General features: G+C 44.7%; 1 protein-coding gene across 1 annotated transcript in view; it reads left to right on the top strand.

Moving 5' to 3' along the window:
- LOC147451681 (uncharacterized) overlaps positions 1-27,606 on the top strand; it is an 84,844-nt gene that overhangs the window by 5,941 nt on the left and 51,297 nt on the right. Inside the window, exon 2 of the mRNA XM_086517572.1 lies at positions 24,051-24,294. Coding sequence (XP_086373698.1) covers positions 24,051-24,294 — 244 coding nt within the window. The remainder of the gene's footprint in view (positions 1-24,050; positions 24,295-27,606) is intronic.

The raw sequence follows: 27,606 nt of genomic DNA, 5'->3' as shown, positions 1-27,606 counted from the left end.
TGAAGGAGCCAAGGCCAACTTCTTTTCACTTGGAATTGGCGGCTCGATTTGGAACTACGCCCGACAGACTGACGCCACAGGCGGAGGTAGTTCGACTGGCACCCGGATGGGATGTTGCCATTACACCGAGCATTGGCAAACTTTGTTTGCAATGACAGGGGTGTTCAGGGCACGCGAGTGACGTTCTACTCGGGATCCCTTGGTACCACAAGAACTACGCCGTGGTTGACTACCGGGCCGAGAAAGCGACTTTGATAAATGAAGGGCTTAGAGATTGTACTTGATGAACTTCAGTTTTCTTACTCATTCTTTTGGGAGAACTGAACGATGGATAAAAGGTTGAATATGTTTTGATCTGAAGAAAAGAACGCCAAGATTTTATTTTATTTTTTTCTCCACGCTCATGCCGATTGCTTTTGAGAGGGCTTGAAGATCATACCATTGATCTGATATCTGGAAGCACGCCACCGAATCGGCCACCTTACCGTGTGAGCCGAGCACAGAATGAAGAGATTATGAACCAAGTGAAAGACCTCTTGGAAAAGGGTCTTGTCCAGCCTAGTACTTCACCGTATTGCTCTCCAGTATTGTTGGTTTTGAAGAAAGACGGATCTTGGAGAATGTGCATCGATTATAGAGCTCTCAACAAAATCACCATCAAGAACAGATTTCCGATTCCTAGGATCGATGATATACTCGACAGGTTACAGGGATCCTCGTGCTTTAGCAGGATTGACTTGAAGAGTGGATATCATCAGATCAGGATAGCACCAGGAGATGTCTACAAGACAGCTTTTCGGACGACTTTTGGGTTATTTGAGTTTTTGGTGATGCCTTTTGGCTTAACCAATGCTCTTGCGACATTTAACCGGATGATGGACAGGATTTTTCAAGAGTACAGACTATTTGTTGGCACTTTCTTTGACGACATCATTGTTTTCTCCAAGAATGAGGCAGAACACAGAGATCATCTGCTTCAAGTCTTTCAGGCAATTACGAGATCACACGTTAGTGATTAATGCTAAGAAAAGTGAATTTTTCCTACTAGAGATACACTTTTTGGGACACATTGTGTCAGCAGCAGGAGTGCGAATGGACCCGGCCAAGATAGAGAATATCCGTGATTGGCCCGATTTGAGGAATGTCCATGAAGTTAGAAGCTTCTTGGGACTGTGTTCGTACTACAGGCGGTTCATACGAAAGTTTGCAGAGGTTGCTTCCCCTTTGCATATCTTGACACAAAAAGGAGTACCTTTTTCGTGGGGACCCATAGAGGTGACTGCCTTTCAGACATTGAAAGAGAAATTGACTACGGGACCTATTTTGACTTTGCCGGACTTGCAGAAGTCATTCGAAGTATATTGTGATGCTTGTGGTCGTAGTCTGGGTGCGGTCTTGATGCAAGAAGGCCATGTCATAGCTTACGAGAGCCGTTGGTTCTCTAGGCCGGAGATGACAGCACAGATCTATGGGAAAGAGCTTTTGGCGGTTATCCATGCTCTTACTCAGTGGCGGCATTACCTACTTGGAGCGGATTTTACTGTCTTTACAAACCATCAGAGTTTGCGCTACTTCTTGTCACAGAAGCAGCTTTCGGAAAAGCAGATGCGGTGGGTGAACATCTTGTCACAGTTCCACTTCCAGATTGTCCATGTGCAGGGACAGAAGAATGTGGTGGCAGATGCTTTGTCTCGGAAATCGTTGGTTCTGGCTATTTCCGCGATACATCATAGGAGCTTCGAGGATATGGTCGATCAGTATGCCACAGATACAGGTTTTGCAGATATTTTCACACGGATACGGGATGGGGAGACAGTAGCTGGATACACCCTTCGGGAAGGCTACTTGATGAAAAAGACTATGTTGTGCGTTACACAGCCGTTGAGGGAAAAGGTTATGACTGATTGCCACTGTCCACCTTTTACGGGTCACCGCGGCATTGCTACCACCATGAAAGGGGTAGAGAGAGATTTCTTTTGGCGGAGACTGAAGAAGGATGTGGAAGAGTTTGTGCGCAGTTGCTTGGTATGCCAGAAGGTCAAGTTTGACAGGCATAAGGCACAGGGATTGTTATAGCCTCCATACCCACCTGCCCCTGGGAAAATATTGAAATGGATTTCATTTTTTTTGATCTCCCGAGAATACAGAATGATCACGATGATTTTCCGATTACATGGCACGTCTGAGACGATTGTCTTCGACAGAGACCCCAGATTTATGAGTTTGTTTTGGAAGGCAATTTGGGAGAACATTGGCACGCGGTTGCAGTTCTCGTCAGCGTTCCACTTGCAGACTGACGGGCAATCTGAGATTGCCAATTCAGTGATTTTAGATTTATTGAAGTCTTGTATCTCGCATCAGAAGACTCAATGGGAAAAGAACTTACCTTTGGTGGAATTTGCCTACAATAACACGATACACTCTTCGACGAGGAAGACGCCATGAGAGATTGTTGAAACTGCTACGAAGGTTCCATCCTTCCTGAGCACGAAAGATTAGAAATTTGAAGCGGATGAATATTCGCGAGATTTGGATACGACTTTTGCCAAGGTTCGCGAGACTTTACAGAAGTCTCAAGAACGACAGAAAAAGGCAGCGGATCGCCATCGTCGCGACTTGAAACTGAAGGAGGATGATTGGGTGCTCTTACTTTTGAGAAGGCACGCCTAAGAAAGAAGAAGGGAAAGGAGAGGCTTTTTCCAAAGCTTAGTATGTGATACTACGGACCTTTCCAGATTACTGACAAGATAAATGATGTCTCCTTCCGATTGGAACTGCCAGATACTTGGAGGATTCATAATGCATTGCATGTGAGTCTCTTGAAACCTGTTAAGGGTGATGTGCCTGATGATGGGGAGCCTGATGAGCAACCCGAAGTGGAAGAAAACGAGGAGATCCTTGTTCCTGAACAGATTTTGGCACATAAGGAAACGAAGAAAAAGGGTAAAGTCCGAAGGCGGTTCTTGGTTAAGTTCAAGAATTATCCTGCACTTGATGCGAAGTGGATGGAGGAGGAGGACCTAGCAGATACTCCTCAGATTGTGAAACTTTACCTCGATGCTTTTGGTTTAGCATAGTCTACTCCAAATGGAACCCAGAATTCAGCTTGGCCGAAGATCTGGTGCAGTGGGATGCACAAGAGGGGAGTTACTCCACTCCTTTGTCAACAGATGCCTCGATTTTGATACTAAAGTCACTGATGTCTCTTTGAGCTTCAGGGATACTAAGAGCTGACAGTATTCTGCTGGATGACTTTATGAAATGGAATTCCTGATTATGATACTGATTTGTTCTTGACTTCTTGTGAGTGCAGGAACTGATAGACGAAATGACTGCAGCATTTTGGTCTACTTGATCTCGAATAGACATGGTTGCAATAGGGGTTAGTCAATCGGACATCGATGAGGTCCCGATTGGACCTAGATGTGATTGCTAGCTACATTGCCGATAAATCATGGTCTAAGATCCGAATGAATGTTGAATGTCATGTGATGTCCTGTGATGTCTGGTGATGTCCTGTGATGTCGTGTGATGTGACTGTCGATTTTGTACATGTGCTAGATGTGCGTTCCTAGTACGTAGGTACTAACAGTCAGTGTCTGCTAAGACGGTTTATGGCTTTTGTCGGTTTTGCAGGCGTAATCGCGGTCGATTACAATGCTTTCAAGAGGGGGGTATGTCACAAAGTGATGACGTGGCGGACAGCAGAAACCCTAATTTCTGCCAGAAACCCTAAAATTCCTGCAAACCCTAATTTTTGCCAAAAACCCTAAATTCCGGAAATCGCGGAGGCGGATTATTAATTTTTTTTTTTGGAAAACGATGAGCGACGCGAATTTTGCTTTTGCTTTTTTTTATTAAAAAAAGAGAAAAGACTCTCTAAGAGAGAGAGAGAACTGATGCTTTTGATTGTAAAAGCTTTTGGGGCTCTGCTTTTGGGCATCCCTTGTAACCTTTAAATGAGTGGTGAGGGCCTCACTTCTCGGAGCATCTGGACGCAGAGTCTGAGAGTGAAAACCTACCGCTCTCTTGTACTTTGATGATTGATTAATATAAAAAGAAATACCGAAAGGGGCGCCAGTCTTTGGGGCCAATATCTCTAGGCACGGAACTCCGCCGGGCCAGTGCAAATCTATTGTGATCTGTGAATTGTTTTGAAGTGGTTATTTGGTGCTGTCGCGGTTGATTCTTGACTTGGAGTGTCCAAGTTTGTTACAGCATTGACATCAAGCATTTGACTAACCGAGCGAGTCGAAAGTGACTGGAACGGACGGCCAAAAGCTGCCTCATACGGAGTTCGACCAATCGCAGAACAAAAAGAGTCATTCAAAATAGCGTGTATCAATGGAAGATAGAGCTCTCACTGAGACTGCTGATCATGCACATATGACTTTAAAACATCAAAAGCCAAATGATTGTAAATTTATGTTTGACCATATGACTGTGGATGAAAAATTCAACTTAGTGCCAAAATTTTCAAAGAGTGTGCGCCAAAAATTGGACGTGAACTTAACATCCCTATCTGAAACAATTGACTTTGGCAAACCACAGAGGGGGTACCAATGCTTAATGAACAGCTACATCTTGTGCAATAACTGTGGCTTTACAAGGAATCAACATGCAAAATTTGCTGAAACGATCAACAATCGACATTGAGTGTTCCTTGAATGCAAACTGGGTGGTAGGTTAGTCACAAAATCCATAGAAATATCTTGAAAAGGTCCATCGGGAATAGGCAACGGAAGCAAGAGGCCTTGTTGCTTACTTCGAGGAGCTTTTACTTTTTGACATATAGTGCACTGTGTGACATAACGAAAACATCCTTTCGCATTTTAGGCCAATAAAAAAATCTTTGAATTTTCTCTAATGTGGTGTTCATTTCCCTGTGCCCACCCGTGAGAGAATCATGTGCATCATGCAATATGGTTGGCCTGAGAGAGGGCAACACACATAAATGTTGACGAAAAAACAAGAATCCATCACGAATGAGATAGTTGCTTGGCCCTTGGGAAGTAAGAGCCTGCAACCAATGCTTACCAAACTCGGAATCCGCATACCGATTCTTCATGCTGTCAAAAGACTCACCTTGAATAGAAAATGTGGTTCTTGGCTTAAGAGCCAAAATCTGTCCTTTGCGACTCAACGCATCTGCAACAGGGCTAGCTTTTCTAGGCACATACTCAATCAAACCTCCAAATTGCTCAAAAAATTGTGACCACCGTGCTTGGTGATCACTCCAATGTGCACTAGGCATAGACTGGAGCTACTTGAGGGCTTGATGATCTGTGTGTACTGTAAACTCTCTACCATACAAAAAATGCTTCCAATGCTAAAGAGAGTGAATGACAAACAAAAGTTCTTTATCATAAACTGAATAATTCTTTTCCGTACTATTGAGCTTCCGGCTAAGGAAAGCTACAAGACGACCATGCTGTTGAAGCACAACGCCTATAGCGACATTGCTCGCATCCGTCCATACCTCAAAGGGATCATCCCAAGAGGCAAGGATAAGACACGGTGCTTCTGTCTCACCGCAACCTTGAGAGCTGCGAAAGCCTCAATGGCTGCCTCGGGCAAGTCTACGCGCTGACGGCAAGTCTTTACCCTTTCAAAACATCAGTCATAGGTGCAGCAATGCGTGCAAAATTCTCTATGTGTGAACTATATGCTTTACATAAGCCAAGAAAAGAACGCACATCATATGCAGTTTTGGGCAAATCCCAATTACGAACCTGTTCCACCTTCGCGGGATCTAGCTTGATGCCTTCTGCAGAAATGATACAATCCAAATAAGTGACTTCAGTAAGAAAAAATTCAAACTTCTTAGCTGCAATGTACAACTGACACTCATCCAAACGAGTTAGTACCCTTTCGACATCTCTTTCATGTTGTTCCCACGATGCAGAAAAAATTAGAATATCATCTAAAAAGATGAACACACATACACCGACCATATTGTCGAAATGACCTACCATGAGACGATTGAATGTACCCACGGCACCTGTCAATCCAAAAGGCATAACAATATACTCCCATTGCCCTCGCTCGGTGCGAAAGGCGGTCTTGAAAATGTCTCCTTTGAATATCCGTACCTGATGGTATCCACTTTTGAGATCGACCTTGTTGAAGATCTTTGCCCCATTGAGCCTATCAAGGATATACTCAATGCGAGACATCGGAAACTTGTTCTTGACGGTCATCGTGTTTAATGCCCTGTAATCAACACACAAACAAGACGAACCATCGTTGTTACGAACAAGCAAAATAGGAGCAGCAAAAGGACTTACACTAGGACGTATGAATCCTCTAGCCACCAACTTCGTGAGTTGTCGCTCTAAGTCTTCCTCCTTTGTCTTGTTCAATCGATAGGGAGCCTTACTGACAGGCTGTGCTCCCTCCATAAGCTCGATGCGATGGTCCTCCGGCCGCTCGGGTGGGAGACGAGGTGGAAGATCATCCTGCAAAAAGAGATATTTAAACTTCGTAAACAACTCTGAATACTTAGCTGGAGCCTGAATTCTTTGGGAAACTGGAGCAGCATAGATGAATGCTGCTTGTGCTCCTTGTCGTAATTCATGCTTTACCTGCACATGAGAGATGATAGGCAAAGAATGCAAGCCCTCCTCAGCACGAATGATGAGGGGGGAATCAGTTTTGGCATGTAAAGTGAGAGTGTTAGCCTCCCAATCAATGAGAGGGTTGAGTTCACGAAACCATCTGATGCCCAAAATCATCACACATCTTGAGAGGAGACACAAAATTTCCTACTGAAAGAAGCTTGTTGAACGGTAAACATCACATCAAGGCACTCCTTCGTGGTGAGAGAGTCCATAACAGGAGCGAAGCCAAAAACCTCGAGAGGAGATTTTTGACTAACCTCAGGCGGGCTCTTTCAACAAGAGGGGGACTAATCACATCATGCATACTGCCTGGATCAAACAATATGATAAAACGCTGACCTTTTACATGACCATAACACCTCATGAGGGACTCATCAATATGTGTGTCAGAGTCATGAGAAGATGCAGGTTGGTGTGTGATAGTGCTTGTGGTTGCTGTGGGTGCCTTTTGTTCTTTAGGTGGGACTGTCTTAGGACAGGCCTTCTTAATGTGCCCCTTGACGTGACATTGAAAACATCTACCTTCTTTAGCATAAATCACTTGTTCTTCAGCCGTTATAACTTATGTATTCTCCTATAATTCCTTGTGCAACTTTTTCATCTGGGGTTAGCTTAGGTTTTGCAGGTGCTTTAGCTTTACCCTTAGATTCATTGTTAGAGTTCTTTTCCGAGGAATTAGAGGGAGAAGGACTAGAAGAATTTCCATTCTTATCATTCTTACCGTTCTTACCATTCTGCGTGTTCTGAGAATTCTGTGGGGTTCCTTGAGAAGTCTTGTTTTCCTTGGGCTTTCCTTTGTTGTGCTTCATCTCGTGTGCGAGAGCAATCGCTACCGCCTTGTTGAGATCGATTGGATCAAGTACCTCGACATCATACTTGATATACTCGTCCAATCCGTAAAGAAATGCCTCCTTGCGCTCCGAATCCGATTTGCGTAATTGAGTGCCGAGCTGCAAAACACGATTAGAGAAAGACATAACCGGCATACCATTTTGCTTGAGAGCGCGCCAATCGTCCTTCAATTGTGCGAGGTACTGAGGTGGCATAAACCGTGCCTTGAGCTTGTCTTGGAAATCAGCCCAACTGAAGGACAGGGGCGTGAGTTCGTCGGCTTCCTCTAGGTGCGCGGCTAGCTGTGCCTCTTGCCATACGTGGTGCCAATTGATGGCATCACCGGCAAGGTACATAGCTGCCGTCAAAACCTTGCTATTTTCTGTCTTCTTAGTTGTCGCAAAATAAGCATTAAATTGATGCAACCAAGAATGAATAACCGTAGCATCCATCTTACCATCATACTTATTGAAAGTCAACTTCTCTGTGACCGAGTTGTTGGAATCCGCATCATGGCTTGCGCCACTTGAGGAACTCCCACGACCTTTCGCTGGTTCGGACTTCGAGACAAGTACTTGTCGAACCAACTCTTGAGTTCGTAGTTCTCTTTGAGCCTCTCGCTCGATCTCCAAGGCCGCGCTTCGTGCTGCCGCTTCCTTCTTTCTTAGTTCTTTTCGTGCGTCGCGCTCGCGTTCTAAAGCAATGTGATTTGCTTCTTGCTCGCGGTCCTTAGCAATGCGATTTGCTTCTTGTTGTGCGGCAATTCTTTCGTGTCTATCACCTTAGCTTCTTGTTGTTCTACTTTGCTAGTCGTGCCAACGCAACTCGATTTGTTTCTTGTTGTTGTGCCATCATGTCCAACATCGCCTTGACCATCGCCTCCATAGAAGTTGGTCCAACTCGTGGCGTAGATGGCGAAGGGGGAGGGTCGGAAAAATCTCTTGGTGGGGAGAACTCTACGTCACCTCTCTCATGCTCATCACCTATATGCGAAGTATCCATTCCGCTTTGGGTGACGACCATGCACTAGGATCTTTGGTTCTTAAGTTGACGAGGAACTTGGGTTCTTGAGGGTCTTGAGGTGTTCTTTCGCTTGCAAACCGCGTTTGAGAAGGATCTTCTCTTTACCTGAGTTCTACTCCTTTCCGTGGGCGCACCCCTTGGCGGCCTTGCGCTCACACCAAGGTTGCTTTTTCTCACCTCACGTCGATTGGCTGGCCGCTAAGTGCACGGTCCGCTCTCAATGAGTGAAAAGAGACACAAGGAGAGGTTGGACAAGCCCTTCTTTCCTGGGATTCCTGTCACTCTTCAAAAACACGATTAGGAATCGACACGACCAAGCGAACTTGGGTTCGTGCGACGGCAACAAGCAAAAAAAAATTCTTGTGATTCTTTCCTTGAGTGATACAGAACACTGCCAAAGCTCTGATACCAATGTAGGGTGCAACGGAACGAATGTTGTTCTTTCTCAAGATGAGTGTTCCATATTTTGCTCAAGGTTCCTTTTAGTTCTTATGGAAGGGAGAGCTTTCCGTTCTTAATGGAAAGTGCTATGATCACGAACAAAGTGAGTGGATATTGTGCGTACAAGTGTATGAGATTGAGAGATAGAGAGAAGAGAGATACGACACCAAAGACGTTGTAAAACCCTCCTCCAAAGGCCCCACTCTCGTTGGCGAGAGTGGTCTACGATTTGATTGCACAAACGGGTACAATGATGATGCATAAAACTGATGCAGATCTAGGCTATGTCGACGACGACAACCGGGATGGCGATGACGACAATAGGGCTGAAATGGGGATGGATCTAACTGTTGTTCAAAAACGCTATCTGCTGTGAAAGATTGCTGAATTTTCGGGCTGTTTTGGACTGCTGAAAAACGCAGGTTTGGCTGTGTTTTTGGAGGCTGATTTTGCTTGACAAAAACGCTGAGGACTGCAGTGTTTTAGGGCTGAAAACGCAAGTTAACCTGCTGCTGAAAACGCTGGTTTACCTGCTGCTGAAAACGCTGATTTGGTGGTTCTGCTAGCGATGGGAAACGCTAGATGCAAAGGGAATACTGCGGTCCAGAACCGGCTGAAAACGCCGAGGCAAGGGAGGTGCTAGCGATGATGTAAAACGCTAGGGCTGATGGGTGATGGGGTCGCTAAGGGAATCTTGGAAAGTTTGCTGAGAGAGGGGGCAACCTGTCGCCAATGGCCGACTGTTCTCCTTGCTCACCTGCTGTTTAGGGCTAACCTTGGTTTGCTTATATATTTTCTTACCCAAATTGCCCTACCTACTTTTGTTGGAAAGTCACTTAAATTAATAAGTGAAAAATGTCAAAAATAGGTAAAATAGGCTAAATGCACTGGAAAAATCCCCTAACTGATTCTAATGGATTCTGATGGGAATACTGATGATCATGCTGTGTGCAACGAGAGGATATGCATCTATACTAAGTGACTGGGCATGCACGGTCTACGAATAGATTCACAAAAGTGCCAGATCACTACTAATCTAGATTGATTGGACTTGACGGAAACCCTGTTATGGTGTAGCTTGTCCACGGACACATAGGGTTGGATGTGTCACGTGACAATTTCATGCTTGGCCAAGGGGTAAATGTAACAGGCTTGGACACTCCAAGCGAGAAATCAATAGCAACACATAAACAAAAACTTCAAAATCACTGAACTTTGAGAGAGAGAGAGAGAGAGAGAGAGAGAGAGAGAGAGAGAGAGAGAGAGAGAGAGAGAGAGAGAGAGAGAGTTGACACTGCCCGACGGAGTTCTGTGTCCAGAGGTATTTGCCCCAAAGTCTAGCGTCCCTTTCGGTATTTCTTTATCATTAATCATTGCCAAGTACAACTCTCGAGGGACCTCTGCTCTCAAGACTCTGCGTTCAGATGCCTTGCAGAGTGAGGCCCCAATGGCTCTTTTATTCTTACAAGGGTTGCCTCAAAAGTATAGCCCCAAAAGCAATCACATGAAAAGCTACAATTTTCAAAAGCATATGGTCCAAAAATTGGCACCAAAAGTTGCCTGCGCAAATCGTAGAATTCCGCACAGTGCCACGTCAACAGCCAACTAAAAATGCGAAAACATTCGTACAGCCCTTCTATGTCAACACGTCCACACAATTTGGCGTTTTTATTTATTCTAGTGTCCCCAGGGTCCCATCGGACAGGTATCTTATAAGTTGGAACAATTGATAATCTTTGACATTTGTCCGTTTTATGTGTGAATCGTCCTCGATTATGCCTGCAAAAATTTGACAGAAGCCACAAACGAGTTCAGTAGACATTGACTCTAACTACCGACGCACTAGACGACACAAATCCAACACTTGCACAAAGATGATAGTCACTGAACATCCACATCACATTCAAATCAAATCACATAAAATTCATGGTGATTTAGGACCATGATCTCTCGACAACGTGTTTAGCAATCTTATCTAGATCCACACAGGACCTCAGTGATGTCGGATTGACTAATTCTTAATCATCTCTCAAACCTGCACTCAAACACAGTCGTATGAGAGAGCACACGTAAATCATATTCATGTCGGGAATTCCTGTCACAAACTACTGACGTGTCAAAGCCCTGAAGAATGGAGCCAACTTACAGATGTCACAAACGGGAGCGCATAACAATATAAAATATACTCGGATAAATAGAATTTATCACTTAATACTGAAGCCAAAGGATATATAGAGAGAAATAAATAGAGAGAGGGAGAGTGAGAAGATCGACATAGTATTGGGGATCAGAAGATGGGCTGGTCCCCCCCCTTAAAGAGAATTCTTTATTAGGGAGAATCTTTTTACAAGCACAAGAAAACCCCTCCGTTCTAAATCTCTGACTCGATGGTCGTTCCTTCCCGTAAGGGAAATCCGAGAGACAAGCTCTCAATTCTTTTTCCGTCTGTACTCGGAGTTGAGACTCCGCAGACAATTTCCGAATTTCGTTTCCAAAATTCCCAAGCGTAGGCCGAAGCCTTCTCGCTTCTCCTTCGCGATGAAATACCTGCAAACACACACGCAAACGTGCGACAACAATTCGTATGGCGAATCCACAATAGATACCTGTCGCTCTTGCGCGGGAAAAGTGACTTTCGTGCTTCGTAGTCTCGCGATCTCTCGCGTCTTCTAGCGGCAGAGTCTTCTCTTGCTGGCGTTGGTAACTCTCTTTTCAGTGAGGGCATGTGGTGCTTTTATAGCTCCTTGACCACGGCACGAATAGCTACTCGCGTAAAGGTCGCGGCCAGTTTTTTTTTTTTTCCTGTTCTACCCGAAATAGGGAGAGAGAATTCGCTGGCTGGTTTTGTTGCTTTATTTTCTAAGTGGCTGTCCACTTATTAAGTGGACGGCCGTCATATTTTAAAATTGGTATGGACCTGCCCAAAAACTCAATAAAACCTTATAAGTTTAAAACAAAGCTTTTCACAACACTTCCCAGGCGTCCTTGGATGCAACCACATGTACAAATGCAATGCAGACATAGATTCCTCGAGGGAAAGCGTTTGCTCTTCTCGGAAAACTCGTTAAAATTTTCCGTCTTTTTAAAGAAAAGCTTCTCAGAACCCATCTTTATTCTTGTGCTTGCGTCTTTATGCGTATTCCTCTTTTCCATTTCGGATTTCGTCTCGACTATGGATATCCCCTTTCCGATGCACCCGTCACCCACCTTGTGACGCATCAGGAATACCCATCACCAAGTCTTTTCCTACCGAACTTACGGTACAATCCCCTTCACAATACTCTATGTCACCCATCCTATGACGCATCAGAGATGTCCGCTCTCGGATGGTCGGATACTTCTTTTCGATGCTCCCTGTCACCCATCCGATGTGACGCATCAGAAGTACCTGTTCCTGGTGGCCTTACAGATATTCCCGTTCTCAGTGCTCCCGTTATTACTTTCAATGACGCACTAGGAATACTCTGTACTCGAATGTCTCAAGTGAGAAAAACCCTCTCACTTAAAATTCCAATAATTCATTTAGAATTATTTTTCCTGGTGTTCCAAGCGAGAAAACCCTCACTTATAAATCCAATAATTCATTTAGAATTATTTTTATGTCAGATAAAGCCAATTTAGCAACATCCCTGTCCCCAAAGAGTTGGTCTAACGGTAAGGCTTTGGCCTCTCAACCTACGGGTTGTCGGTTCAAATCCCCTGTTGGGTCACACTCTAGAGGGACACCTTGTGCTCACCTGGTGTTCACGTTGCTAGGGCTCTTGCCCTTGGACACTCGAGTGCATCCTCCTCCTGGGGTGGGTCACCCGAGGAGGAGGTTCCTAGCTGGTTGCTACGAGTTCTCTCCGTCGTTCCCAGCATGTGGTGCATCAATTAGGTGGCCATGGTGATGCCTACGCGTGGCTCTTGCCCGATGGTACGCGGCCCTTGCCCGACCATGTAACATGGCTAATATTTGGAAGGTTAAGCACCTCCCCCTGTGGGCCCTCTGGTGTGTCGAATTTTTTTTTTATAGCAACATCCCTCTCACTTATAAACAATTATCCTCAACTGTAGAGGTCCAAATGAACTGCCGGGCAGAAGCTGGAAAAATTCCAAATCTTGCTCAATGGTGAGTTGAGGTGGTCCTTTCTCAGTACAGAACTTAAAAAGTAAATTAAACAAAAATTTCATAATTCAATACTTACCTTACCAGTTCATGTTCTTCCTCTAGTACTTCAAGGATATCCTTCACCATTCATCAAACTTACGAGCCATGTAAGAACTCGTCATTCGTGTCTTTCTGAAAATCTGTTAACTCAATTCCACCTTCTCAATCCCGAGAAGAATCATCCTCCTAAAAATCAATTTAGGTCCATGTCCTTGCGCATAACCTTGCGCTATTAGTCCTGAGGATATTAAACCTCTTCTGTTCTCCCACATAGGGCATGTCGAGAGCATTAAGCTCATGTGAATCTTCCTGTGTGGCAGACAAAGTGTGCCATCTTACCAAAGTAAGTTCTTTGATTCTTAGGGATGTTCTCCCATATGTAATTCTTACCATTTTGAGAAGGTTGGCGAACTATATTCTTACGAACATAATAGTTCAAATTTATTCCAGTAGCGTGTAAATGCTACTTGACCCGCTCATGGAGAAACATATACCACAACCAAAAGTTGGTATTGCAATGGTAAAAGCACATAGCGTACTCAATGATCAACAATCGTCAGAAAACCTCTTCTTCGTAGAGAAACTCAAATAGAGATTCTCGTGTCGGAATATCCTTGCGCTCAAAAAGGCGCTCAAGAGAGTATAACAAACTCTCGTCCAGTTCCTTGGCATAGGTCTGCATCTTCGTGTACTATCCATGTACTCAAAAGTGTACAGAATTCGTAAGCTGTGTTAGAGTTTCGGTGAACCTGGGAAATTACCTTCCCTTCGTAAGATCCTTAGAGCGAAGACGCTCAACTTGACGATCCCTTGGCTCGATCTTAGAGCAAAACCCGCTCATCAAATAATCTAGGATTTCAATCCTTGGATTCCTCAAGCACAGGCTGTAGTCGTCGCTTGTTTCTTCCCTCGTAAAGAGAGTGTTCATTCACTTGTGCGAAAAGCACTACCATATCTTCCCTTACCGGGTGGGGGGTGTTGGTTCATAAGGTACTCAAGCTTAGTGAAAGCTTTTCTTGGTTGAAAGCTCAAAATGGTTCCTTTATAATTTCCTACCCACAATAGCAGGTAATTTGATGGAGAACTACCGGATACCAGATCAATCATGGACCTTTCGGATGGTTAAGCAAAGCAATTCATCGTATAAAACAATGTTCTGACTCAACCTTACTCTCATAAACACTCGAGAGTGCTTGTCCTGGTTAGACATGTGCATATCTCGTGCATAAAAGCAATACGTAGTTGACGAGTTCCTCAAAGATTTAACTTTGATCAAAGACCTGCCCTCTCACTTAGAGTTTGAGGGTCTTCTATTCAAAAACTCAGGAGTTAGATTGAATTACCTTACTTCAAACTTTCTCCGGATAGCAATGTATCCTTCGAGGAGAGGTAACAAAAATTCGTTGTTTCTGTGTTCAATGGTTCTTGTCCCATTGCGGGGATTGTATTCTATGTATACTAAGGTGTACACTTTCAGCTTTTATTGCTGACTCCACCATCTGCTGCAAAGTATCTTGCATATGCGTTTACAAAATTCAAGCAAAAGTCCTTTGTTGAATTTGTTCATCTTTCCTTCCTCAGAGAGGATCAAGAATGGAGCTACCTTGGCAAGAGTGAACCACTACTTGCTTTGACTCGCTCATGTTCCATTGGGCAAACCAATCCAATCTACTTGAATGCCTTGTTGGGGTTAAGGCCTATGTGCCTTGACCGGTCGCCCAAGTCATGGACGCCCGCCCACTGTTACCCTATATTTATAGTGAGTATACTGTATAGGGGGAGCTGCCACTTCACAGTCTCCCCACCCACATCGTGTGTGTCTCCTTCTCTCTCTCTCTCTCACTCTCCGTCTGTGGTGCTCCCCGTTCCCCTTCAATTGGTATCAGAGCTATGGTGACCGCGGAGAGCACGACGGCTTTGAGAGCTTCGAGGCGATAGCTCGCTCGCTCTCGACGGTAGAGAGATTAAGAAAGCTTGGAAGCTTTGTGAGAATGCAATGGGAGCTTGTGAGCTCAGTTGAGAGTGATGTATGCTCTTGTGGAAGCTCAGAAAGGAGTGTAGAAGATTGTGTTTAAGTGAAGGTGCTGCCCTAAAACTGTGTGCGCAGCAGCACTGTTTTCAGATTCGTTTTTCTCCTTAAAGAATGCAGAACTGAGAATTCTGTCCGCCATGCCCATCCGTTTTGACGTGGTCTACAACTTTGCAGAAGAAACTTTTTGCAAATTCCTCACCGTTTTGCTGATATTCAGCTCAGACTGATTGTATGCAGAAATTCCAGATTTTCTGTTGTCGCATTGTGTGCGAGTTTGATGCACTTTTGGAAGCACGGGAGATGCTTGAAGTTGAGTGCATAAATTCTGAGCTGAAGATGCAATTGCAGCTTGTGTTAAGCTTGTGGTTTGAGGGTTTTTTGGTAGACTTGGGCAATGAAGTACGGAGGCGTTTACACACCATCGAGGCGGTCTCTTGAGAGACACAGTTTTTTGGAGCACACAGGTGGAGCTTCTTTCACTGGTTTTCACAGGATACTTTGGCAGTGATTTTGTGCTTGGATTCATGGTCTTTGCGGATGGTTTGCATATGGTTATGGCGCATGGTTGATGCCCATTATACATGCATTTTTGCGAGCACTTTCAAGTGCCGGTAAGCTCTCTTGAGAGCATTGTTTTCGCATTGATCAAGTTTCCGGATTGCAAATCTTTTGGCGTTTGCTTATGCGCAGTCACTCCGTTGATGTACGTTGAGTGCGGATTGCCATTGTATGTGAAAATGTGGAGCCATTTTGGCATTTCTACTCATTGGCATTGAGTAGTGTTATGGTTTATGGTAGAGATTGTACTTGAGTTTTTTGCTCAGTTTTCAGGGGAAATTCTGTTGGATTTTTCCCATATTCTCGCCATAGTTTGTGATCGAGTGTTTACTCTCAGTTTGAAAGGTTTTGTCAGTTTGTACACAGTTTTGTGTTTTTGTATCCACTCTCGCAAGAGTGAGGAGTTGTGTATCTTTCTTTGCTTGAGACAGTGGTTTGCTCTCGGGTGGGAGAGTCTTGTGATCTCGAGCATTGTTTGCCATAGTTTTGCAGAGCTTATGCATGTATGCTGAGTGTAGTTTGATGCGCATTGATTGCTCATTGTATTGAGCTTGCAGGACAATGGTTATTTTGTGTTGATAGCCATTGTACGTCGAAACTTTGGCGAAATTTTCCCAGGAGTTTTATGCATATCATTTATGCGATCTAGGTAGAGATTGCGGGTTGCACTCAGCATTTGTGTGCGGTGTTCTCTGCAGGTGGGAGATTTGTGCGTGTGTATGCATCGATACCGCACAGTGTGGGCTTGGTGATTAGCTTACAGATTGCAGTGTGATACTAGAGCATGCGAAGCTTGTATTGACATTGCGGGAGCTCTATTTTGGAGTGTGTCTCACAGGTTTTACATTGTGTTTCTGGCCATATTTGTATACAGTTTCCAGGTGTTGTTGGTGAGATGGTTTTGCTATCTAGCTTGCTACTTGTGCTCATGGCAGAGATAGGTGATCGATCAGATTGTGACCTCTCACAGATGCGCGTGTTTGATGGGTTAGACTTTGCGGCATGGAGAGATTGTATGCTTGATGCACTGACACAGCGAGGGTTGCATCGACCATTGAGTGGTGATGCAGGTAGACCTTCAAACATGTCTGACGATCAGTGGCAGGAGCTAGAGGAGATGGCACTATCTACGCTCTCTTTGCACCTTGCGGAATCTGTATATGCTCTTGTTATGTATGAAACTACTTCGAGAGCACTTTGGCGCAGATTACATGATATGTATGATAGATCTGAGTCATCAAGGACTCGTGTGAGACATGTACATTCACGAGTACGCTGACAGGTGACATGTTGGTATTGTGGTCATTCTGGACACGTTAGACGGCGTTGTTTTCGTCGTATGCGACATCGTAGGAGACATGGCAGTCTCAGAGATGTATGTAGTGATGCCATGGACTCAGTTGCTTTGACAGTTGAGGCAGATGTAGTGTCGGAGTATACTAGTGACGGGGATGTCACTTTTATCTTGACCTATGCACGAGATGCTATACATGTGGATAGTGCACTCCCTTCGCAGTGGTTGCTAGACGCAGATGCTATGTTCATGTCACGCCGCATCGTGCATGGTTTTGTAGCTATTCTAGCGGGATGCTTGGCAGTGTACGTTTGACCGATGGATCGGTGCATGCGATAGCAGGTGCAGGAGATGTGAGACTGTCATTACCGAGTGGTGCATCTTACTTGTTACGACATGTGCGCTATGAACGGTACTGCTCGTGCCATGTCATCTAGTCCGTCTGTGGGTGATCATGCCACGTCATCAATTTGTGACACGTTCCGTGCCATTCTTGTTCCGAGCTGTTGGCCATTCCCTTGTTCTCGGGAGGCCTCTGTTTGCTTTGCATTCCATGTAACTCTATTGTGCAACACTCTTAGTCTTAAGGTGCAATCGGCTCTCACAGGCTATCACATGACCCTTTTGTTGCAACATAATTCCAATGTTGCTTCCACAAGCATCACAGTGAACCTTAAATGGCTTATGAAAATCTGGAATAAAAGAATTGGCTTGTGGCAAGCTTCTCTTTGGGCCTCTTAAGGAAAATGGTTTCCTTTTGCCACCATGTAAAAGATACACCTTGCTTGGTTAGATCATTTGAAGGAGTTGCAAATATTTGTGAAAAGCTCGATGAAAGTTTGTAGTATAGTTCCTCACAAGGTGGTGGAACATGCCACCACGAACTGAATTGAAACAACAAATATTCGAACTTGAAAGAGAACTTGAAACTGGAGACAACACACAATGGGGTGGAGTTCCCTACTCATGCTGTGGCCTCTAAGGTAGGTGCCCCTTGCAATACTTTATTTATTTATCTTCACAATTGCAATTGCCCAAGAGAGCATCTTGGTAACTACAAACTCTTCAACATACCTGAGCTCCCCCAAGGCCTCATTTTAAAGGCGTTGTGGCCCAATGTTTATAGGTTTCCCTCAAAAGCAACCGCAAAGAAAAACTGATGCCCCAATAGCATGGAAAGTTAATGGTTTCATAATTGCACCAAAAAAATTCCCTATGTCCTTGTTGCCACATCAGCATGTCCGCACAATGCGACATTAGCTTGTGAATTGTGTTGCGAATCTTTTTGGGATTCCGGCCTCCTTTAATGTTCGGGTTGGTTCAATCTTGGTCCTCCTTTCCGCTGCTCGGTCTAGCTCTAGGTTGGCTCTTGCTCCTCTTATGTGGTTTGATTAGGTCATGCCACATCATGACTTTGTGACACTAGAGCCAAGTAACCTAACATCATTCACATTCTTGAGTGATGGCCAATCCTCGATGGTTGGCACTTTAGTTGAGTGCTTTCATACACCTTGAGAAACAATGTGTTTCAACAAAACTTCTGTAATATTTTCAGCTACGGCTAGAGATGAATGAAAATAATTTTTGTGCACATAGAATAGATTTATGAATTTATTGGTACCAAGTAATAGTTTAATGAACAGGTAAGTTTTCCGGTGCAATGTGCCATCTGGAAATTTATCCGTTTCCGGATAGTATCATAAGTAGAACAATAGCGGGTCGCAATGCACAATAATTCAGAACAAGCACATGAATAAGATGGTGTCCCTAGTTGGCTTAGAGAAGTAATTTAATAATTTTACGGTGGCTGCCGAAGAAAGTGGCTGGTTGGACACAGTGGAAATATGTCCCAAAAGGAGCCGACAGACTGAGTGGGGAGAGGCATGGAAACAACAAAGTTCAAACACTCCGGATTGGTTAGAAAGCCATGTTTTAGCGTTAGTTTTTAAGGTGTAAGGTTTAAAACCATAAAAAACAAGTGGCCGGGTCAGTTTGAAACAGGCCAAATATTAAAACATTAAAATAAGGCTAAAAATTCAGCAACCAGCGTGAGATTTAGAAAGACGGCTGCGTTGGCAATTTTGCGAAGCTTCTTCTTCTTCTTCTCCTAAGCGCCATCTGGCAGCAGACATTTCCACGCTAGGATATAAAGCAGCTAGCGCTACCATTTGGGGAGCCTCTGTAGTAGTTTACACACACAAGAGAATTCTCTCTCAGCTCTCTCTCTCTCTCTCTCTCTCTCTCTCTCTCTCTCCCCCCAAACAATTTCATGCTCCGACGTGTGTAAAGGCTGTGCAAGAGGTCATAGAACCTGCGACGAAGGTGGTGGGCAGCCATAAGAGCTTGTGTGTGTCCCTATGGGGAATAGTATCGGCTGCCCATGCAATTTCAGCACTCCTATGAATTTCAGAAGCAGTTTTCAGACAGGGAGTACTCGTTTAGGCATCCCCTACACGAGTAGATAACATAAGGGATCTCTCCTGCCAAGAAGTTTCCATAGAGAAGCAAAAATAGCCGTTCTCGGCTCAGGTATGATAAATTTCAGCCAAACAGGCTCATGAAGACATGCATCTCTATGCATTAGAATAGTTTCTCGGGACAAAGAACAATTTAACTTTTTCGGTTTATGTGCTTGTAACAATTCAGAACTACTAGAAAATCTCCTCAAGGGGGGAGACTAGGTCCCTAGCGTTGTGTTTTGTTTGTGCGTTATTTTCTAAGTTTTGTTCCGTGTGGATACGTGAATTTAATTAAATAATCAGAGAAGTATTTAAGTGCACGCTTCTGTTTTTGTGACAACTTTCAACAAAACTTTTATTGCCTACAACTAAAATATACTTCTTTCTTGGTCAGATCATTTAGAGGGGGGTGTAATCTTTGTGAAAAGTCTGATGAAAGTTTGTAGTACGAGCATAGAGCCAAGAAACTCCTTACATTATGCACATTCCTCAGTGATAGCCAATCCTTGATGGCTGGCACTTTAATTGGTCCAAGTATACCATAGTTACATGGGACGGTGGGTCAGGGTCGAGGTCGGGAACGAGGATGGGGACGGGGACAGGACGGCAAAAGTTAGGAAACGGTGACAGGGGTCAGATTTGGAAAAAAAAAGAGAGTTTTTTTGGCATTTTTTGACCTACACACATGCCACACACATATAGCATCACTTTGACCACAAATTTACACTAAATAGACCAAAGAGCACGAGTCATATAGGTGCAAATGTGCTAATAAAACATCGATGGATACAAAATGAAACGTGCATGCCACAAGGGCTCTAAAAGGACTTAGGACAAGCCTCAAGGATAACAAAAATTACAAAGGGCTAGGTAGTAGGTAGACTCTAGAGGAGTAGACTCTAGACTCGAGAGTGATCAATGATCATCAAACTCAAGAAGTGCTCGCCTGCTGAATCTCCATATCGTCGTCGTAGTCGAGGTCTTCAGCTACGTATGAGGCCTCGCATTGAGGCTCGAAGTTCTCCTCTAGCTCCTCCAAAAGTGTCTCGGCCATAGATGGATTCTCTTGTGCCATCTCCCACTCAGTGAAAGGAACTGCCTTCTGTGTGACGCTCTTGGCAAACATGCGCAAGTTAGCGCTCACAAACACCAAATCATTGGCCCTCTGGACCCCAAGGCAATTTCTTTTCTTAGAGGCAATGTGGCTATACACACTCCATAGTTGCTCCAAGCTACTAGTGGTACATGATTGGCTAAAGACACGAATAGCCAAGCGCTGCAAATGTGGGCCATCTCCTCCATAGTCCTCCCACCACAAAACCGAGGCAATCTTGTTGTGATCAACCTGTGCATCTACACATCCATAGGAGCCCTTCTTTTGCCTGTAGTTGAGTAGCTCCTCTCTAATCTTGCGCCTAGTGTCACTGGTAGGCTCAAGGCGCTCCAATGCAAGCCGCCATCCTTTGCTCACCTCCTTGTCATTCTCTTGACGCCTTCCGTGAAACTTAGGGTCAAGCACATAAGCTGCCGCATGAAGTGGAGAGTAGTATCCATTCCACCTCGACTCACACAAGCCATGAATCTCTGCATACTGAACAGGGTCAGGCACAAGATTCTTAAGTGTCTCTATCTACCACCAAGCGCCGTCGTCGGCCCATTCTCGGCATTTCAATCCTGTTGCTGATGTAGACTCCGGCATGGGCTGGAACTCATCACTGAGAAAGAGGCCCCTTAAGGCTCCGCCACATGTAGACAATATTTGAGCAAGGACAAGTGGCTGCTCTTTAAGAACTCATGGCGCATTTTTTGATGGTTGAGCACAAAGGAGACAATTTGAGAGGCGTCACCAATGGTGGGTGAAATCCATGACAAGCTCCCTATGTCCTTGAGGAGGTTATTGAGGCAATGCGCCATGCAAAATGTGACATGGATGCTGGGATACATGTCCTCAATGATAGCCGCGACTGCCCTATTTGACGCCTCTCCATTTGCAACCATACAAAGAACATTCTCCGGGCCGGTGATCTCTATGGTGCTTGTCCACTCCGCAACAAGCATCTCCGCGGCCTTGCCACTGTCGGATGCATCATGTGACTCCACAAAGTACATCTCTCCCCGAGAGTAGGCCACCACTCCATGGATGGACTCCTTGCGGGTGTCGCTCCATCCATCTACAAGGAGAGAGACGCCATTGGTCTCCCACAAATCCTTTGTTGCTTCGGCCGCTTGCTCCACGGCAAGCTTGTCTTTGTCAAGGAGGGTGGTGCGAAGCCTCTCCGATGAAGGTGGCACATAAGAGGAGCTATATTCCCCTATTTTCATAACCATGGTTCGAAATATGGAGACCTATCCACACAAAATAGAGCATGTTGTGTTAGTATGGAGAGTCGAGAGTTAGAGACCCCATAATGAATACAAAATGGGAGATTGCAATGTGCATATGTCAAGGGAAACTCACCGCGAAGCATGGAAGGCAATGTGGTCGTGGAAGAAGAATCGGGCAACCGACCTATCCACCTCTTCCTTCAATTTAAGATTCCAATTTTCGTTGAGGGTGCTTTGGCGATGTGCAACGAAAGAGGACGGTGTAGATGCATTTGTCTTGAACGCTTGAGAGGTGGAGTCAAGGTTGGCTTCCCTTTGCTCTCGCAGTGTCTCCGTGGCGGAGGGATCAATGGCAACAAAACGGCCCCTCTTGGCCACTTCCGCGACCTCATACACCGTGAACTTCTCAAGAAGCTCCAACCTCTTCTCGGGAGATACTCGAAGGCAAAACTTCACCTCGTGACCGGGTTCATGAAGAAGATGGACTCGCACTTTGTTTGCACCACCCATTCTCCTGTACGGGCATAGCTTGCACGTCCATGGTCTTGCATTGTCACCTTTACCACGCGTGGTAGAGTCGACTTCATCCCACCACGATCATGTTTGTACGGCGGGCCTCCTTCGAGAAGAGCCGGCTTGAGAAGTGGAGTTAGCTTGAGATGACATGATGGTGGAGAGAGAGTAGAGCTTAAGAGGAGAGCTTGTGTGCAGAGAGAGTAGATGAGAGCTTCAAAGTTGAGAGGGTAGAAGAGGGAGAGAGTGGGTAGAGAGACTCAAGGGTAGAGCTTGAGCCTTGAGCGCCCGTAGGTAGACTGTAGACGGTGTAGAGTCTAGATAGTAGACGGTAGAGAGGAGAGCCTTCATTGAACTTGAGAGAAGATGAGGCCCAAGGGTGCTTTTATAGCCTCCCAAGGGCCAAAGCCCCCCCCAAAAAACTAGACGTTGGTTGCAAGCGTCTGTTTAAAACGGTCATTTTTTCAAGTTTCAAATTTCTGCCCGTCCCGGTCGGCCGTCCCCGGTCCGCGGCAGCTTGTGACCCCGCCAGTCGGATGAATTTCTGGCCGTTCCCTGCCGTTCCCCTCCGTCCCCGGCCCGGTTATGGCCGTTAGGTGTCCCTAGGCCCCGTCCCCTCCGTCCCCTGTAACTATGATGCATAGACGATCCTGAGAAACAAATTACGTGTCTCAAGAAGTGGATTTCTCTCGTGAAGAATTCACCTTGTTTCGTATTGATCATCTGCTGATGCTTCCTTAAAGCAATGAAATGTGTCTCAAGAGTTTTCTGTGCTCAGCCTTAGACTTGGAGAACACTTTGATATCATCAAAGAAAGAACCTACAAACTTCATGTACCCTCTAAATATCTTGTTCGTCATCCTCGATAGTGCATTTATGAGGCCAAAGGGCATGACAAGGAACCCATATATTCCAAAGTCGTTCAGAAAGGTGTTTACAGATATCCCCTAGTGCTATCTGAATCTGATGGTATCCATTGTTCAGCTAGTGTTTCTTCTTTTATCCTCTTATCTTTTACTTTTAGCTTTTCTTGGAGCTGGTTAGTCTGGCTTAATTAGAAGTTGGATGCATGATTTTTAATATAAACTTCAATATGAGACTCCATCAAATTTTTTTTGGCTATACCTCTGGAAGATGTTTTCTTGGCTATACCTCTAGATAGATGTTTTCTTAGCTACCAAGAAAGTAATGGCCTAATGAAACTTCTTTGCTCCAATAAACCTCATAGTTTTTGAGAAATTATTGCGATCAGCTTGGTGGCTTGTTCATGGTGAGATTTCAAGCAATGCAGTGTGACTAGCTTAACTTGTAGTTTCTTTATGTTCTCAGAGCGTGTTCCTTTTGCACACCAGCATGGTACACCTACATATATACACAACAATCACATGGTTATAAGGATTATGTGCACACTCTCTTCACTTGATAGTTTATTAGGCAATGTTCATCTCTATATAGGTCTACGTTACAAGATCAATAACTATAGCAAAACAGCATAGTGTTTTGCTTTTTCTGCTATAAAGAAGTTACTTCAATGCACTAATTTATCTGAGTAAACACTAGCAAGTAGCAATATACCCTATAGCAACACCAAGTGGTAAGAGGAAGGCTTTTAAGGCGATTCCTTTCTTAAATCGAAATCGTCATTATCAAGTGGTGAAGAAAAGATTTTAAAGATTATGTTTCTATCATTGCTAGCTCATATTTATGTTATTTGTTTCCTCCTCTAAAAGGTAACATTGAAAGGTTTGTTTACGTGAGCATGACATTGAGAAGCATTGTGATTTTTATCGATACATTTGTTCAGGAAATTTTTAAAGAAGCATAACGGAAAAGAGCATGCAAGCTGTGAAAGGGGCAAGAAGAGAAGGAAGTTGCATTCCAATGCGCAGCCTAACACAAAGCTTGATAGGAAAAAGAGAAGATTGAAGAAAAGGAAGCCGGATATGGAGATTGAAGGTGCAAAAAAAAATTCGTCCTCAAAGGAGAGAAAAATTCGTGAGGTTCAAAACGATGTTAAAGCCGCTGAGAAGAGCAACAATTTGCTGGAGGTACAATTGTTTGAGTTTAAATGTAATTCCAGAGGTATTTCACTATTACTACCATAGGATGTGAATAAGTGATTGGTTCCTTGCTCTCATTCTTTTGCTTTCCAAGAGAACAGAACCCTTTCCATACTGTAATTTATGTTGCACGTGATTTTAAACATATGTACCCTTTCAAGTCTTTGCTATTTGTAAGCTATATAGCTAACACCATAGAAACAAGCGGCCACCAATCTCCGTCATACCGTCTGCTAGCACTCTCTATCTGGAAGTCGGAAAGTGTGGTAGATTGGTTATCTAAGTGCATTCTCTTTTCTTCTTCTTCTTCTGCTCTCTCTCTCTCTCTCTCTCTCTCTCTCTCTCTCTCACACACACACACACACACACACACACACACACACACACACACACATTTTTTTGTGTAAACCTGCTTTGATTAATTTACAAGTGGGAAACCTTAAAGCGAGGAAAACCCACGAAAAGAAAGGGATACAAAACACGGAGCACTATGAGGCTCTGAAGGCTAGAAACAATCAAAGTAAATCCTGTAGGTATCAAGAGTGATGTCTCCAGCGTCATAGGCAAAATGCAGCGCTTGACCAAGTGATAATTTGAAATAGGGAAAGGGGTCAACAAAAGTGCCCTGGAACATTAAGGAGTTCCTATGATGCCAGATGGCCCACATAGTTCAAAATCTGACTCAGATGAAGAAGACCGCAAACTGGGATTGTGGTGACCGAAGCACCCCAAAGAGCCGGAAGGAAAACACAGTCGAAGAGCAGTCGACACTTGTCGAATGAAGGCTCTGGAGTGACGACAACACCACAGTAAGTGTGGCACGGTCTCCTCAGCTTCAAGGCATCTGGATAGCGGGAAGGCGCAATATGCCGAGCATGCAACACACTGCCAACAGGTAGAGCTCCCACCAAGTACCGCCACAAGAAAATACGTTCCTTCAAGGGCAGATGACTCTGCCAAATGCGAGACAATGTGTGTTGCCACCACAAGGATGACTCGGAAAGCGACCATAGCTGATTACCCCGATGCACAATCCATACATCAGACTGAAGGATGGCATAGACACTGGCAGCTGAGATGTAGTCCAATCTAGTAGTAGCCGGATTCCAATCAGAGAAGCGAGAGTCCACATCCAGAGGAGGAATGGGTGAACGAGCAGCAAGCATCCTTTGAATCTCCCGCAAGAGAGGAGAATAATGAAGGCCCAACCGAAAGCGGGAGACGGCATCAGCGAAAGAAAGAATCGAGTCATCAACCACGTGATGCACCTGACAGATTCCTTTTTGGGAAAGAAAATACGCTTGACGAGGAGAACGTTGAACCAAAGTCAAAGCAAAAACCCTGCTCCAATGCAGACTCTCCAAGCGAAGAGAGTTACACCCAGAGGATTGTCGACCATTCCAAGCCAAATGCGAAGTGACAACCTTCCAATCAACAATTAGAGAAGAAGTAAATGGACATCCAGGAATGTGTCCTTCAAGCTTCCCAAAAACAACATCCCAATAAGTCGGTTTCCAACGACCAACACACACACACACGCACACATGCGCTGATGTATCTCTGCAGTGATATCACCAACTTCCAAGGCGAACCGTAAAGATTGCCGAAGGGAAAGTTTGAAGAAAGGCAGGGGATCCGCATGAATTCGATGAAACATATGGCCATTACGCTGTCGCCACAGGCTCCAGTATGCCCAAAACCGGACCCACATGAAGAAGACTACAAAGCGCTGTAACGCCGGTGAGAAGATACCAAAAGCCCCAACCGTTTATGGAAGACAGTGGAGCCACATACAAGGAGATACCTGACGAAGAAAGTCTCGAGTAATACAACAATCCCACAAGAGGTGACAAACATCCTCCTCGGCAGATGAGCAACGGACACAGGATGAAGGGCGATATGGCGCATCCTAAGAAAGGTACCCACAACGAGCACACCAAGTAAACAACGCCAAAGAAACAAACGCTCCTTCGGCGGCAAACTGCTTTCCCATAATGCAGATAGAAGCCTTGTCCTCCAAATATCTGATTTATGCATGTGCCAAAGAGCGTTGCAATGATCAACAAGCCATGGTTGAGGCAAAAGAAGAGCATATGCCCGACCACTAGAAATATCTTGAAATGGCTCCCCGAAGATTCTAGTCAGACATGCGATCACCATCAGCCAAGGGCGAAACGGACAAAAAACCAACCAACATTCGTTGCAATTGTCTCCAGAACTGGCGATAATAATGCATGCGCAATCCAAAACGACGAGCGGCAAATGGAAACTCCAAAGTGAAACCATCTGTATCCACCACATCCTCAACCACTCGAATGCCACGGCAGGAGAGGAAATACGCTTGGCGAGGCGAGCGGTCAACCAAGGTAAGAGAAAAGGCCCGGCTCCAATGAAGACTCTCCAAGCGAAGGGAGTTTCCTTGTGTTCGAGCATTCCACGATAGATGATTCGTAACCTGTTTCCAGGCAGAGAGCAAGGTGGAAGCAAGCGGGCATCCAGGAATATGACCATCCATCTTACCAAACACCACCTCCCAAATAGATGGTTGCCAATGACCAAACGAGGACGTGACCACATGCTGGGTCAAGTGAAACATAAGAGTCCAAGGCTGAAATTGTTGCGTAAGGGTAGGCAATAGCATAGCCTTCCTAGACAAGACATGCCTACGCAGGTCCAAAATATTCAGACCACCAAAGCGCTTTGGTGTAAAAAGTTTTGTCATTGACATCAGACGCAGGCCTTTTTGTGTGCATGAGTTTGCCACAAATGAGACAATATGGCCGACATGAGAGAGTCAAGATAGTTACGAGGCCAATGCAACAGTGGAAAAAAGAACTGAACATATGCCATGAGGATACTCTGAACGATTCTCAGGCGAACATGCAGTGGCCAAGTAGAAAGCTTCTAGTAATGTAGTTTAACATTCAAGGGTTGCATAACCCAGTCTACTTTTTGCGTGTGAGTGATGTTCCATCCAATTGGATCACCCAAATGCCTGGTGATCACATTTGGAGGAACAATCTCTCCTGGCCACAACAGAGCATGCCAATCACAAGAATGGAGTGGTAAAAGCTTGGATTTACGGAAGTTGACTTTAAGACCAGCCGCAATCGCAAATAATTCCAAAGCTTCCATAATCACTTGAACATTGCTCTGTTGATTGCGGGGCATAAACAACAAGTCATCCGCATAAGCTTGTCCAATAAATGAATGACCTGATGACAATTGCAACCCATGAAGACGCTGCGCAGAGGTCAAGTGATCAAGGTACATCAACATAGGATGAGTGGCAATAGCATA

Source organism: Adiantum capillus-veneris, chromosome 8 (assembly GCF_014529385.1).
Source record: "Adiantum capillus-veneris isolate H3 chromosome 8, ASM1452938v2, whole genome shotgun sequence".
In the NCBI taxonomy this organism is placed as follows: domain Eukaryota; kingdom Viridiplantae; phylum Streptophyta; class Polypodiopsida; order Polypodiales; family Pteridaceae; genus Adiantum; species Adiantum capillus-veneris.
The sequence above is the reverse complement of the archived record's forward strand: the minus strand, read 5'-3'. Positions and strand labels throughout refer to the sequence as shown.